Source organism: Oratosquilla oratoria, chromosome 23, assembly GCF_046742065.1.
Source record: "Oratosquilla oratoria isolate Oo_2021 chromosome 23, ASM4674206v1, whole genome shotgun sequence".
Taxonomy (NCBI): domain Eukaryota; kingdom Metazoa; phylum Arthropoda; class Malacostraca; order Stomatopoda; family Squillidae; genus Oratosquilla; species Oratosquilla oratoria.
This window is the reverse complement of record NC_134799.1, coordinates 47,131,985-47,149,163: the sequence shown is the minus strand read 5'-3', so window position 1 is coordinate 47,149,163 and position 17,179 is coordinate 47,131,985. Positions and strand designations below refer to the sequence as shown.

Below are 17,179 nucleotides of genomic sequence, written 5' to 3'. Positions count from 1 at the left end.
AGATTGAAAATAACAATTTTGGGTTACAGCACATAAAACGTTTATTTATAAATAAAAAAAATATATTACAGTAGTTGAACCAGGAACGAACCAGGAGGGTAAACAAATAATTTTTGTTAGTTGGCGTGTGTTCTCAGAAAATCATGATACATGATTTGCTTTGTTATTTCATTTATTTCGAATTTATAAGGATACAGTAAGTAATTTATCTGGTATAAGGATACAGTTAAGTAATGAGAAAGAAAAGAGAAAAAGAGGAAAAAACAGCTGATAAACGTAATCAAAACAATTCTTTTTGTACGGTAGGTTTGATACACTGATGCTTTTGTAATTTAGCAGTCGTCTTATACTACCGATATGAGATAAATTCATAAAAATTTGCTCTAATTTTGTACCTCATCTTATACAAAGGTCGTCTTATACACGGAAATATACGGTACATCCTCAGTCCCCCTCCTAATCATCTTAACATCCATACACCTTACCAACTACATTTAGTTGACTGATTCCTGTAAATCTACTACATGCCAACTTGTGTGGGGCTGCAGGTTTCCAATCAACATAATTTGGGGCAACAGTTGAACTGAAATAGTTTTAGTCTTTGTGATGTCTTACTACATTGCATCTGACTGGGCAATGGGCAGGAGACAGGGATGACCCTTCATCCAAAAGGATTTAAGATGAGAGAGAAACAATGGGTGGTGATTGAGAGTGAAATGGGTGAGAGTGGATATGTACCTTGGTTGGCTACCTCCTTTATAAGGGGGGGAAGGTGCCCATGGTATATAGATAGACAGATCTTTACTCTCTGCTAAATAATTCTCATATACTTGTCTTACCACAAACACTTCCTTTTCCCAAACCCAAACTTCTCTTCCACAATTACAGTGATATATCAAGAAATTGAATGCTCCAAAGGTGAGACAGCTTAGATTTTTTTTTCCAAGAAATTTTTGCCACAGGAGCCAAACTTTTCTTGGAATTCAAGGACAAAGAAAAAATGTTGTATCATGTGATACTGCATTCTGTACATATGCTTCTATAGAAGCATATGTACAGGAGACTTTAACCATTTTCTTAAAATTAAAATTAAAGTTACATTAATGTTCAAATTCAAACAAAGAACAAATTGCTTTAGAACTCAATTTTTCTAGAACTCTAATGGTCTCCAGGAATTAATTAAGTTTGAGTTTCTAGGTACTGCTGTACTCCCTTTGTTCTCTAATCCTCACAGTACACATGCCCATACACATTATCAACCACAATCAATGGATGGATCCATCTAAAACTAATACATTCATACTTGTCTCCTTTCCCTTTGTATAGAAAAAATCTAAAACAAATAATTATTCTAAATAATGTGGTATGGTAAGATTTTGTTGGAATATATTTCCATGTCAGTAAATGAACTCAACTGACACATTACAGTTATTACCTTTAACTAGCTACACAGACGCTTATTACAACAGACAGAAAAAGTGTTAGGTTTGCATTGCTTGACAGGGAGTATAAGAGAATGAGTAAAAGAATGCATCCTCTTTAAGTAACAGGTTAGCTTACCAGGTACTAATACTAGTAGCATCTAACTTCCTCTTTCTGTACTTAGATGAAAGCAGTGTTGGGGGTGGTGTGGCTCCATCTTTGGGTACTCTTCCTGAGGATATGCCTTCAGAAGATACCACTTCAGCAGGGGGTTATAGGAGAGTTTATCAGGACTGGAAACCATCAGTAGACAAGACAGATGTTGTTGGAGCCATGGAGGCCATTGAAGGTAAGAAATGACATTTGCACAACAAACATAGTGAAGGTGGGAATGGAGAATGAAGATTTGAATGAATAGGAAAACCAAGTATAAGATTATAAAAGCAATAAGAAGCATTATAATTTGAGAAATTAACAAAACCCCAATCACAGAGGCACAGTCTCCACTGCCAAGCAGAGAAAAGGACAAATCCCCTTGGCGCAAGAGTAACCTTAATGTTGCCAACTCTTGTGAAGCTACATCGGAACTGCAGCCACCATCAGCACACACATCAAAATCATTAACTGCAACATCTGGTAATACATCCAGTTCTGCTCCAGGGGCAAGAAGACTCCGAAGACTTAGATCAAGATCAAATATCGAACCAGGACAGGTTATTCATGCTTCCCAGGTATGACAAAAGGGTGTGACTTTTGGCTTTCATATATTTTACTACATGAGTGGTTGATTGTGCCTACAACACTGTATGGGGCAGACTTAGAATATAAGGCAGGCAGAAGGGAGAAATTTGAATGTGTTTGAGATGAAGTGTTTGAGAAATATAGTGGTTGTGAGGGCGAATAAAATGAAAAATGAGGTGAGATAAAGAACAGAGGTGGAAATGGAGCTGGCAGATAGAGTTGATCAAAGAATACAAAAATGGTTTGGGTATATGGAAAGAACAAGTGAAGAAAGACAAACAAAAAGAGTGTGGAAGGTAAAGGTAGATGGAGAATGGGGTGGATAGATGGGGTAAAGTAGGCCTTGAGTAAAAAAGGAATATATATTGAGCAGGGAAGGGAGAGGGCAGGAGATAGGTATCAATGGAGAATGTAAATAGATGGTAAAGTGGCACAGCCTGAAGGGATTTCTCCTTGTCTTCTTTATTGACTCATAAGGGAACAAAGAGGAAGGGTTGCCATGCAAGTGAAGTGGTGAGGGCAAACCAGCTTCACCTGTTGTGCCCTGCTGTGGAGGTACTGTATCTTGTTGCTTTGCTTCTGACCCAGGCCATGTGTCTAAAGGAAGGTGGGCCAGTGGGTTGGAGGAGTGCATATGTAGTACCACTAAACATGGGAAAAGGGGATAAGTGTAAATAGTAATAGTTTTGAATGGATCATTATGATAAGAATAATTGGTAAGGTGTATGGGAGGGTGTTAATTGAGGGAATTGGGAAGGGGATAGGTGGAATGATAGGGCAGGACCAGTGTGTAGGTTTAGGAGAGGAAAGGTCATCCCCGTGTCCCCTATCCTACTGTTCAGGTTGAAGGTATGTTAAAGATCACATTAACTGTATTAATTAGGAAATTTGCCACTTAAATCATGCTCCTATGTTTTCATCTTATCTTCCCTGTAGACACTAGCCGAAGCAGTTGCAGCAGACAGAGATGAATACCATGATGAAGAGGAGAATTCCCGTAGGTCATCCCTAATTCAAACGCTTGGTCGTCAAGAGTCATCAGACACACTGCGGCTGTATATAAGGAGACCTTCAGAAGAAGTCCAGCCAGCCAAAGATTCTGCCACCAGCCTCGAAGGTATATAGATATGGAAATGCAATATATGTCCTTATGTCCTTTTCTGGTGTTGTCCAAGGTATGTCAAATGTACAGAAAAATTAACTTTTTTGCTATTAAACATTTTGTGTTTGTACAACACTTGTAGGTCCAATTAAGTATCAGAATTAGCTATTTGTGCTGTATGATCTGATTGCTTTCTTGTGAACACTAGGTGGAGAAATGTGCGAAGACAGCTCAGGTCTGTCTGCGCCACCAGTGGATATAAATTCTGGAGGGTTGTCTCCAACTTCACTTAGAAGAGGATCTGCCCCAGTTCTATCAACATCTCCAACATCACCTTCAACCAATAGAAGGCGTTCAGACTCAGATGACCATACTGTATCCCCTTCACGTAATATTCTGTTAAACAACTATCGCAATGCTAACATATCTCCAGATGTACTTGCAGCCATAGAAGAGGTAAGAATTATTATTGTTTTGCTCATTACCCAACAAAGAAAGCATCTCTTTAACCCTTTCCTTGTAGTAAAGGTCCCTAAATTGAATAAGGTTTGTGGAAAACATCTCCATAGAAAAGAATTAATCAAAATAGTCTTGAGTCTTTTCTTATGGTGGCCTGCATTAAAGCCAGTGTGAGAGTAACAACTTCATAGGCCTGATGTACTGAAAAAAAATTATGGTGCCATTATGTATACAGTCAAACCTCGGTTTTTTAACATAATTTGTTCCAAAAATCTGTTCTAAAACTGAATTGTTAAAAAATTGAATCATGTATTTCCATTACAAATAATGTAAAAGAGATTAATTCATTCCCAAGCCCCAGATGAATACTTATTTACCTAATTACATTTTATATATCATTTAATAAATAAAACATAAAAGTGTAAATCAAACAAAACATAAAAGTGTAAATCAAACAAAAAACATCATACATCCCTCCCTTACAAGGAAGGTAGCCAAAAAGGAAAAGGCATAAAATCATTCTCACCCATTCCATCCCTGAATACACTCCACACCCCTCCACACTTCTATATTCTTGAGAATAGTGCAAATTGTAGCCTTTGCCATACTGTACTGCAAAGTAAGATCAGATACACGAATGCAGTTTCACGTTTTGCAATAATTTCTTTCTTCACTTTGATTGTTTTTTACACAACTTTTCTTTTTCCTTGATCAGTATCACTTTTTGCTTTCCTTGGAGCCATGACTGAAGGCTAGTGTAGGAAAAATAAATGCTGAATGCAATAAAATTGATAACAAAAGCACAGCACAACTATTCAGCTCAGCGGTCAACATAGAACTGTTTATGTTTTGTCAGCAGCCACATGTCAGCGTTGTTTGAGAACCGAATTTTTTTTTTAAAACAGAGGTATTTCCAGCCCGAATTTTTCATTTGAAAACTGATTTGTTCGAGTTCAGAGATGTTCGAGAACCAAGGTTTGACTGTATATGTAATTCAAAGTAAAAACAGAACTAAACTTATTAAACACTAAAACTACATAAATAGTAATATTTTATCATTGTTGATATTCTTTGGTATTACTGGTAAGTGAAGAGAAGTGTTTTCAAAGATAATGTAATTTGAATTAAAATTAGGATGGGAGATATTGATTTTTGTATATGCATATGATTCTGGTATTAAGAAAAGTGAAGAGGAGAGGGAAATTTTTTTGATTTATTTGAATGAGTGTGTAGAGAGTCATGGGAGGAATGTAGATGTGGTGGTGTTAGGATCTCTGTTAGAATAAGAGATGAGATAATAGTTGGAATAATATGGAGGACCAGGGTGTAAGGTAAGGACAAAAGGTGAGGATTGAAAGGGAGATAATGATAGTGAACACAATATTTAAGAAGAGAGACAAATCAGTCAATCATTTGATTGAAGAGAAACCAATATAAATGTAAGTGGACTAGGGTGGTGGATTGGAGGTTGATCAAAAAGGCATTAATAGATTTTAGGGAGTCCTTGGTTTCCAAAGGTCTTGACTTCCAACTTCCGCTACATCTCAAAAGCACCATAAACAGAAGGGGGGGGCACCAGCAGCATACTACTCAAATATCTACCACAATTGACTATCCAAACCAATCAAAACATCCACACAGAAACATATTCATACCCAGATAATTACTATCCAAACAAATCAAAACATCCACACAGAAACATATTCATACCCAGGTAACTAAAAAGTCACTTTAGGAAAGACAGCCAAACTCAAAACTACAACAGCAACCCCCAGATATCCCTCAGAGAAAGCCCTCCCATACCAGACAAGAATCACACTCGCACAACTGTGTTTAGGACACCATCCATCAAACAGTACCAACACAGAATAGGCCTGGCCACAGATTCAAACTGCCCCAGATGCTACATCCATACAGAAGACATAGAACACCTCATAGTATTCAGGTCACTAAACGAGATAGATTGCATTATCAGAAGAGATCTCCTGATTAAAGATAGGAGGCTTTTAAGAGGTCATGGGACCAGATGTCTAAAGGATGAAAAGAAATACAGTTTTCCATATAGATGCATAAATACTTGGAATTGCACAGGAAGTCATATAGTCCAAACTCAAACAATATATGAGTTCAAATCTAGATATGATAATTGGAAATTAAGGATATAGATCAAGTTAGAACTGTACATGAACTTGAGGCTAGATATCATAGAAAATTAGAGAATAGGAGACAGGACCTAATGAGCATGCTCCTTTCCTGTATACTATAATTAGGTAAATACTACTCTTCCCCACACTAACAATACCCAGACAACAATACAATAATTCTGTTGTAACCTGAGGACCCCTGTTTAATGATACCCAAAAAGAGGATTGGAAGAGGTCTGGATGCAACTGTATTCAAGGGAGAGCATAGGGAGTTATCAAATCATTATAGGATAAAAGAGAAATTGAGAGTGAAAGGAAAAGGGAGGGAGTTAGAGAAGAGCTGAAGATGAACGAACTAAATGAAAAGAAAAAAGAGGAAAAATACCAGAACCTGAGAGAAGTACGGGATTTAGTGAATAATAAAAGAGAAACATGTAGGAAAAGAATGGGTATGTTTTAAGGAGGAAGTGATAAAGCATACAAAGATGGTATTAGATGAGATGTAGAAAAGGGAACAGGAGAAGTAGCAAATGGTGAGATGAAGAGGTGAAGGTAGTGATAGAAGAAAAGTAGCAAATGTAAGGAAATTGGTTGCAAAGTAGAACCAGGGATGCATATGAGATACAAAAGATAGTAGAAGCAAAATACAGATTGAGGGAGGCCTAGCATGTGCTGTTCTATTAAGTATATTGGTACTAACGTGAATGAGAAATCACAATTCTTTCGATTTGTACTTCGTTGTATGAAGAACTTGGCCCCAGGTTCTGTGTCATGCAGTGTAGGCTGTATGAATATGATAATACCTATATACACATTAGTTATAGAGATGTGAGAAAGATTAAATGGAAAATGGCATGCAAATTTCTTTTTCATTCAATATGATAAATGTGTTTATGTTTCACATAGAAAATTATTTTCCAGTAATGCATGTTTTCTGTTTAATCCATAGGCCCAAAACCACAGTGATTCAGAACCAGTAAAGAGGCGAGAGAAGAAAGTTTATCAGCGTACAGTGACTCCCAATACTCTCCGATCTGCTCTTCATGAAAAGCTGAAGAGCAATTTGGATGCTACTGAACTTGCAGGGACAATCCGGTCTTTGGGTGATGGATTAGTGGAAGAGGATGAGGAAGAAGATAGAAATTCTTCAGAGACAGGACAAAACAATAATGGGAAAGTTGATGAACAGAAAGTCTTACCTCCTCATATTCCTAAACACTTACGGCAACCCTCGGGGGATGAAGACAAGTTAGATAAGATTGAGATTGATGCTGAAAATATCGAGACCCCTCCAGTTACAAGAAGAGCTTATGGTATAAGGAGCTTCAGATCTCCTATTGGTTCGTCATGGGCTTCTGGAGGCAATGATGGTGATGAATTCCTTGGGAGGAGAACTGCACAACGATTTAGATCTTTGACAGGAGAAGACCGCCGGACAGTTATAGGAGAGAAGTATGCTTCTGAAGCTGACAAGAAAAAGAACACCTCAAAACAAGGACCAGACAGTTCAGAAAATGAAGGCAATGCATCAGAAGTGGAGGAACATGTTTTAACAACGAGGCGATCTATGAGGTTTAAACAACTGGCAGACTTGGCAAAGGAGTGTGACAGTGAAACAGAACAAATGTTAGCCAGACAAAAACAGCAAAAGCCTGTAGAGAATGATGAAGAGGATCTGGGAGATGGAAATTTCAACAGATTCTCCTCAGTCAGGAAGACATTACGGCATAAGAAAACACAAGATAAATCAGATGGAGCAAGATCCAGTAGTGAGACCAGAAATGAAGATCGAAATGTTGAAGCCGCTAGACCTTCATCTGCAGAATATGAACCTGAACCTGAACAACCACGGCATGAAAGAATGAAAACTGTTAGCCAACAAGCCAAAGCTGCAACAATTGGGTCAGGCAAATATGAAGACAAGGACACACGTCTCAAGCGCTGGCAGAAAATCAAGGAAAGCAAATCTGGAGATGAAGGAGGCAAACCCAAAAGAGCCCATGCTGGTGATTCCTGGAAGGAGCGTATAACCCGCCGATTCAGATCAAATGTAGATAAATATGATGTTCAGAAAGCAACTGAAGAACATAAACGCAAAATATCAAAAGATGAAAGAGAAATGCCTGCTACAGAACGTCTGCACAGAAAGAACCAAGATGCCATTGGACGTAACTCTGAAACTCGAGGATCCTTCAGGAGCACGTTATCTGCATCTGATGCTTTAAAGAACCGACGCATACGCACACGTAGTGCAATTGACCCAGTTCAAGTTCGTGGTGCAATAGACAAAGAAAAGGAGAGACAAACAGCGCGAAAAACAGCAGGAGATTCTGGCCGAGGTGTAGGAAACCTCTTCTCCAAGCTTGACACGAAGTCTGGTACTGAGTCTTCAAGCTTGCGACGCAATGAGGCACGCAATCGATCTCTTACAGATGATGTCCGTCCACCACGACATCGTGGCAAGACCCTCACCAAAACATCATCAGGAGGTAGTAAAGAGCAGGATCGAGATGAAGGATTTGAGGATACTGTTAGTCTTAAGTCAGATTCCACCAGCCAAGGGGCATTGTCGACAGGAGGCACAGGATGTGATGTGCCTGATGCAGTAACATCAAATTCTAGTAAGCATCACACTGAAGAACGAAACTCCCTTCGTATAGACAACTTCATGGGTGGTCTTCGTGGGAGTAGGAATAGTGATGGAGACTCAAGCACGGGTCGATCAACCCTTAGCAATTCACGTAAAAGTGACAATAGTTCTCATAACAGTTTGCGTAGTTCCCATAGCTCTCTTGCAAGTGCCACATCTGTAAATACGGTGCGACACATTAAGTCATCTCCTTCTAAGTCTCCAAGTCAGACAAGTATAGTTAGTAATAGATCAGATGCCAGTGCAAGGTCTAAGGGTAAGATGGCAGATTACACAAATGCCTTTAAAAGCCTCACAAAGTCCTTTCGCATGAAGAATAGTCGGGGAGAAGACCATGACAGTACACAGAGTGTACCTACCAGCCCCAAGGCAGATGTTGAACAACAGCCGACATTCCCAGTAGAGAAGACTAGATCATCCCAGAGCCTCCAGAGTTCAGGTGGAAACACACCTACCCGATCTCTTTCCCGTAATGAAAGTCTTCGGTCAACAGGCTCCCTAAGCAAACAATCTAGTGATGGTTCACTGAAGAGTAGAAGGAATGGCAAAAATAACACATTACCTGCCAAAAGACCTCTTGCACCTTCTCAGTTGGCACAGAGAACAACTTCATCTAGCAATGATGGGAGAGGTCGAACTCGAAGCTTAAGCAGTTCAACAAGTTCACTGCGAAGGTCCCCTGGCTCCACCCCAAATTCTTCTGTTAAGGTTAAAAGAGGTGATTCAGGCAGTTCAAAAGAGAACTTGTCTCGTTCGAATTCTGCCACTGGTAAGTCAAACAGTAACAGAAATGTAGTCTCAAGAACGTCTTCATCGTCATCAAATAAGGCACCTTTGTCCAATCGCCCTGTTGGGAGGTCTTCTAGTTCTAAGAGTGATGGAGCAGCAACAAGAGCAAGAGCGATGTCAGCTTCCCCTGCAAAGGGTGGAGGACTCCCTGCTTTCATGCGTCCTACTACAGCCTCTGCTTCAAAACGTGGAGGCCCAGAGCCAGTGCGCAAGGTCAAGGTTGTGTCAAAGAGCATCAGCCCACAAAAATCTGTTGTCAAGTAAAAAATTATAGTTTTTTTTTTTTTCTCCCATAGTGTTATTAATTTTTTTAATGTTATGAAGTTGTGACTTCATGTTGGTGCTTAGTAAAATATCTACTGCAGTTTCTAAACTGCACCTCATGCACTAGTTTTGTGCCTTTCAGATACAGAGCACCAACTTGCTTCCATACATTATGCGATACCTGTGATCTAACTTTTATACTTACCCAACCCTTTAAAGTTTCATTCCTATTGTAGCTGTACTATAGCAAATAAGTGCAACAGAAGAAATGAGAAAGTAATCAATCTTTCCAATAGTGACCTCTGTAGGCTTTGCCTTGCCTTGCCTTGCCTTTGAGAAGGGCTTACCCTTTTCAGTGTGCCAAATACCTGTCATAGCTCAACATTTCTTGTCTTATACTTGTTTAATTAATTGTTTTCTCCAGGATCCTTCTGTGAGTTTGCATTCTCAGGCTTTTCTCTAGTTCTTGTTAATGATTTCTAATCTTGTTTCACCCTTCCCTTTCTGTTTCTTCCATTTCTAAGAGCCAGATATGTTTTGTATTTGTCTTTTAATCATTTGTGATTCTACTCTTAAATGAAGACGAAAAACATGCTTTCCATTTTCTTTGAACAAAGATGTACAGAAAGAAAATGTGAACATGTGGAATATCATAATAGGCAATCATCTTCATCTTTGCCTTTCAACGTTGAAGTTAAAAATACTGGATTTAAGATGTAAATGGTTTTCGAGTTGGTTGCTGAACTAACAACTTTGAAAGCACTGACTGCTTAAACCACATTGCCTACAGTAGTGTGTGTATGTGAATGACAATTGGTTGTTACAGTGGAATTAGAACTGGAAATGTACTGAAAGAAAACATGAATATATAGAATCTTGTTTGCATCCATCATTTTCTTTCGACGTTGAATTTAAATGTTCTGGATTTAAGATGAATTGTATATGATTTTCAAGTCAGTTGCTGAATTAACAACTTTTAGAGTGCTGGCTTCTTAAGCCCTATTGCCGACCATACATGGTTCAGTTGATTACAGTGTATATGTGAATGACAATCGGTTGTATCAATGTGATTCATTAGCTTTATTTTTAAGGAATTATTTATGATGAATATATGATTTTGGCAATGTAGAGTTAATTGCCAATATATATTTTTTTGGGTCAACTGTTTTGCCAAATTCTTTTTTATCAGTTTTGAAGTACAGTCCCAAAAACCATGAATTTGTCTTAAGAAATAGGTGCCTAAAAGTACTTCATGTTACTAGAAATGGTGCCTTATGAAGTTGTGATTCATATATTCTGTGCAGTGGATGGACAGTAGCTAGACCTTCATGCCGCAGAAGTCCCCTCACATAGGTGCTCTGCAGATGAGGAACTCATTCTTCATTGAGCTTATATATCTTGCTCCAATCCCTGCTTATGTTTTACGGCTTAGAATTGTGTTGTTCAAATGAATAAAAATACTCACCTTGCCATACCCCCTGATGTTGTAGTCATTTAAACCACTGCATTCCTTCATTGATATTGTTTTGTGAATTGCCTTCAAGTCAAACTACATGCAGATGGATGTATAAGGTGTCACAGAGCTACAATATCTATGGGGGGGGTTCTCTCGCTGGGCCCAAAGCAGAACAACTTGATGTCCTGCTGCTGTTTCTACCTCTACCCTCCCTCCTTACTTTCCCAGCCTATCTATCCAATCCATTTAATTTACCCCCAAATGTGCCTTTTTAACTATAACTACCAATTTACCTGTATTTTTGGTTTATCTGTAAGTCTGTAATCTTAACTCCTCAGTAAATCCCTCCCCTCCCTAAAAACAACCCGACTTTCATGTCAGTGTTACTTAATGTATAAATGAAGTAGCTTTTAATTACAGTACCAGTCTATTGTTTTAATAATGTGTAATCTTTAAAGGAAAGTACTTTTTTGCTGTAATTGGATTCTCTAACAGTTATTCATTCTATTTATTTCTTACACCACTTTTACTATTTATTCAAGTGTATTTTTCATATAATCTTGTATAGAATTTGTATGCAGAGTTAACAATAATGTATATAAATATATATACATCTATAAATATATATATATCAAATAAATTTCTATGCAAATGTACTAGTGATTTTATGTACCCAGAATAGAAGAAATATATAGAAATGCAAGAATTGAAACAAAGAAGTATTAGGTTTGATGAAGGAGTCAAAAAGATGCTGCTAACTATGGTGCTTGTGACCAAAATACTGAGAGCAAATCTCACTGTAGAAACTAGAGAAGTGGTGGTATCTCTACTTTTATCAAGTTTCTTTTAATACATTCAGATGATAGATTTGAATGTATTGATAATGTACATGGAGTATAGCAGGTAATAACATATAACCCCATAATGGATATTGACTACATAACCATTCTTTTATAGCTGTAGATTAATCCCCATTCAAGAAAAAAAAAATGCTGACAACTTTTAACTTCTATCCCTCCAATCTGCTACCCTTCTTCTCCCCAAGGATAAATGTGTTGACTACCAATAAAAAATACATAGGAGGATACATATGTGTGTGTATATTTATGTATATCTATATACATATATATATATATATATTTACATACATATATATATATATATATATACATATATATATATAAATATATATATACATATATATATATATTATATATATATATATATAATATATATAATATATATATATATATATATATATATATATATAATATATATATATATATATATATATATATATATATATATATATATATATATATATATATATATATATATATATATATATATATATATATATATATATATATATATATATATATATGTATATATACATACATGCATATTTCAAAGGATTTCTTTCCCCTTACACAGGGGGTAGCCAAAAAGAAAAAGGCATAGAAACCACTCCCACCCATTCCATCCCCTACATACTCCACTCCTCTCCTCACTCTCATCTGGGCACCTCCTGGATGATGGGTCTTCCTTGCATCCTGTCCACTGCCCTGGGTCAGAAGCAGTGTTGCAAGACACAGTACATCCACAGCAATTCTGCTTCATTAATTCAGCAACCCCCCTTCTCTGTCCCCTCATGCAGAAAAGGAGAAGATGGGGAGAAATCCCTTTGGACTGTGTCAGTTTATTTCTCATACATACTTCCTCACCCCCCATCCCCCAACCACTCCCCCACATGCATCACAGCATCATCCATACACAACCCTTCTCTATTCACTCCTATCTTCTGTCCTCTCCTGTCCTTCCTCAACAGACATTCGTCTCTTTTGTAATGCCCCTTTCACCCCATCCATCCATCTCATCCTAGGACACCCCATCATATTCACTCCTTCCACCTCTGCCTTCCACACCTCTTTTACTAATCTTTCTTCACTTATTCTTTCCATGTGTCCCTATCTCCCAACTCCCTTTCCACCCCTGTTCTCCTCCTCACCTCCTCATTTCTCACTCTATCTAGCCTAGTAACCCCTATCATACTTCTCAGACATTTCATCTCAAACACATTCAAACTCCTTTTCTCTTCCTCTCTTATGTTCCATGTTTCTGCCCCATACAGTGCTGTCGGCACAATCACTCCTTCATATAACCTCCTCTTAGCATCCATTCCCAGTTGTCTATTTCTCATTACACTTTTTAATCCACCAAGGCATTTACTCGCTTCTCTCAATCTACAATCCACCTCCACTCCCTTTCCTACCACATTTGCACCCAAGTATCTAAAACTATCCACTTCCTCCAGTCTCTTTTCCTTAATACTCACTTCCAGCCTGCTGTCACTCTCTCCCCTTGTACATCTCATCACCTTACTTTTGCCCACATTTATCTTCAACTTTCTTCTTTCACACACCTTCTCAAACTCTGTCACTAGCTTCCTCATTCCTTCCTCTGATCCTGCTACAAGTGCAGTGTCGTCAGCAAACAGCAACTGACTTATTTCCTACTTTTTTCCATTTTTTTTAACCATCTCAAACCCCTGACCCACTACCTTCGCATTCACCTCTCGCACCACCCCATCCATTAATAGATTGAACAGCCAGGGCAACATAACACATCCCTGACGAAGTCCCACCTTTACCTCAAACCACTCACTCTCTCCATTTCTAATCCTAATACAAGCTCTACTATTTTCATAAAAACTCTTGACTGCTCTTAACAGCTTTCCTCCTATCCCATATATCTGCAATACCTCCCACAGTGCCTTCCTGTCTACCCTGTCATAAGCCTTTTCTAAATCCATAGAAGCCCAAAAAACATCCTTACCTTTTCCTATAGCTTTCTCACATATCTGTCTTACCACAAAAATCTGACCTACACAGCCCCTACCTGTCCTAAAACCACACTGTTCCTCACCAATTACTCCCTCTGTTCCTCTCCTAATCCTCTCAATCAAGACCCTCCCATAAGCCTTCCCAACTACACTCAACAATCTGATCCCTCTGAAACTACTACACTCACACTTGTCCCCTTTTCCCTTGTAAAGTGGAACTATACAGGCACTCCTCCAGTCCTCAGGCACTCTACCCTCTCTTAAACAAACATATAACCTCACCAGCTAGTCCACCATAACTGTACCTCCTTTCTTCAGATATTCTGTATGGCATCCATCCAACCCAGGTGCCTTACCTGCTCTCCTCATCTTAACAGCTGCCTTCACTTCATCTTTCCCTATTTCTCCTCCATTTTCCTCACTCATCACTCTCATTTTCTTAGCACTTCCCACTGCAACTACCTTTCCCTCCCCACCTTCCTTCACATTTAGCAACTCCCTAAAATACTCTGCCCACTTTCCTCTCACTGCCTTCTCTTCCATTATCATCTCTCTATCTGCACCATTTACCTTTTCTTCTCTACTTGATTTGCCTCGTCTTCCTCTCTTAATTTCTTTCCAAAACATGTTTTTATTACTTTCAAAATTTTCTGTCATAATCTTATCCCATTTCACATCTGATCTCCTCTTTGTTTCCTTTGTCTTATGCTTAACTTCCCTTCTCTTTACTTTGTATCTTTCATACGATTCCTTCGTCCTAATTTGTAGCCAATCTATGAAAGCCTGCTTCTCTTCTACACCCTTCTTTGCTTCCTCATCCCACCACTTACTACCCTTCTTTCTATTTCCTCCCGTCATCCTTGTTCCACACACCATCTTTGCACACCTTATGACTCCCTCCTTGAACCATCCCAATTCCTCTTCCACTCCTAGTTCTATTCTATCCTTTACTCCCTCCCACTCCTATCTCAGCTTCTTCTTGCACTCCTTCTCCCTTTCTTTCTCATTTAAGCAGTTCACTCTAAGTACCTCCCTACCTTCTGCCCTTTTCCTCTTTCTCCACCTATTCTCCACTCTCAATTTACCTTCCACCAGAAAATGATCTGATATTCCCCCACTCTTCTTCAGGTTTAGGGAGAAGGTTTACCACCAAAGGATTGGAACTCCTGTGGGATCCCCGATTTCTGTGGTCTTGGCAGAGATGGCTATACAGGAGTTTGAGGAAGAGATGTTGGCGGCGGTACCTGTAGCTTTGAAAACGTGGATGAGATATGTGGATGATGTATTCGTGATTATGAAGGAGGGGGAGGTTGATTGCTTTCTCAACTTCTTGAATGGGAGGAACGAAGCCATCCAGTTCGAAATGGAGAGGGAAGTAAAAGGACAGTTGCCGTTCCTGGACGTCTTGGTAGCAAGATGTGGGCACAGTATGACTACGGGTGTGTATAGAAAGGACACTCATACGGACAGGCTCTTGGATTATGAAAGTTGCCACCCGGTGGAGCATAAGAAGAGTGTGGTCAAGACGTTGTGGTCAAGAGTGGGGAATTTGTGCTCGACTGAGGGGAACTTGAAAGAAGAGAGGAAACGCCTGGAGAAGGTCTTTGCGGACAACGGGTACCCCAAATCGGTCATTAGAAGATGAACCACAGCGCAGGGAAGAAAAACTACAGCGGACACGAGACAGGCGGCAACTAGAAGGATTACCTTACCATATGTGAAAGGGACATCTGAGGTGGCTGCTAGATTATTGAGGAAGCGCGGTGTTGAGGTAGCTCACAAGTCCGCCAATACGCTACATGGTGCTCTGACTAAGGTAAAAGACACGGAGGAGAAAGAGAACAAGACGGGAGTTGTATATGATATTGGCTGCGGCAACTGTGGTACGCGCTACATAGGAGAGACGGGTAAGAAATTATCGACAAGAGTTAAGAACATCAACGAGCTGTAAACCGTAAATATGGTAGTTCGGCGATATTCAGGCACTGCCAGGAGGAGCAGCACGAGATGGATTGGGACAATGTTGGTGTGATATACAGAAACAACAAGAAAGGGGAGAGGTTATTTTTGGAAGCTTGGGCGAGTGACAGCAACAGCGTCAACAGATGTATCAATCTAAATCCAATTTACAAGGGAGCGAAGGACAGGCAGGACAGAGGGAGCAGCGATCGGAGACCAGTGTAGCGCTTTTATGTCGGGAGTGTGATGTTTGGCATTCTTGTGCCTTTTGCTCTTTTTATTTTTAGTAGTCCCATTGTGATGATACTTTATATAACTTTATCATTTTTCTTTTTCTTTTATCGTTCAGATTTGGTTTTGTTTTGTTTCGCTGCTATTGAGGTAATTGTCATTTTGTCGGGTTTGTCATTTATTGCTTTTTTTCTCCCCCCTCCCCCCTTTTTATTTCAGTGGACACTTTAGACACTTTGTAATTTCTTTATGTCATTCAGTTTTGGTTTTGGTGTTGTTTGATAGTTTTGATTTGTACTGATAAGGGAGCTAAGCACAAGCAGGACAGAAAGAGCGGCGATAGGCGACCCGTGTGGTGCTTTTGGGTTCGGACTGTGATTTTTTATATTTTTCATTATGTCGGTTTTGCCATTTTTTGCTTTTTTATTTTATTTTTTTTCAGTGGACACTTTGTGCAAACTTTGTAATTAATTTCTTTTTGTCATTCAGTGTTGGTTTTTGTTTTTGTTTTTGTTTTGTTTTATAGTTTGATTTGTACTGATAAGGACAAACAGGACAGTTAGAGCGGTGACAGACGACCCGTGTAGTGCTTTTTTGTCTGGTCTGTGACATTTGATATTTTTCTTTTTGCGCTTTTTATATTTTTATTTTCGGTGGTTCCATTTGTTGACACTTTGTACTTACTCTGTTATCAATTTCTGGGTGTCGTTCAGAATTTGTATTGTTCCGTTTATTTTGACATGGGATATGTGGCGTTTTTGTCAATTCTTTTCATTTGGGTGGACGCTTTATTCAAATTTGAAATTAATTTCCTTTTGCCATTCGGAATAGGTTCTGATTTTGTTTTATTGTATGATTTTTATTGCAGCTAAGAGTACAGTATCATTTCATCGGGGTGTGATAGTTGGTTCTTTTTGTTCTTTTGAATTGCTGTGGTCCCATTTTTGTGACACTTTAGCAAACCTTGTATTTCATTTCTGCAGGTCATGCAGGACTTGATTAGTTTATGTTTGTTAGGATTTGTGTTTTTAGCTACGGGATTAGATGAAATTGAGATTAGATCTTCCAATGTTACGTGAAGCGTGGTCGGGGACTAGTACAGTCCTTTTGAACCATCACC

The 17,179-nt window shown here is 38.8% G+C and overlaps 1 protein-coding gene across 2 annotated transcripts in view; it reads left to right on the top strand.

The window, feature by feature from the left end:
- The window catches only part of LOC143038108 (uncharacterized), a 562,954-nt gene extending 551,271 nt beyond the window's left edge, over positions 1–11,683 (top strand). For both annotated transcript variants that reach the window (XM_076207096.1, XM_076207095.1), the window contains exons 24-28: positions 1,607–1,771; positions 1,915–2,153; positions 3,100–3,280; positions 3,474–3,721; positions 6,818–11,683. In XM_076207096.1, coding sequence (XP_076063211.1) covers positions 1,607–1,771; positions 1,915–2,153; positions 3,100–3,280; positions 3,474–3,721; positions 6,818–9,571 — 3,587 coding nt within the window. In that variant the 3' untranslated portion in view covers positions 9,572–11,683. The remainder of the gene's footprint in view (positions 1–1,606; positions 1,772–1,914; positions 2,154–3,099; positions 3,281–3,473; positions 3,722–6,817) is intronic.
- The last annotated feature ends 5,496 nt before the right edge of the window (positions 11,684–17,179 follow it).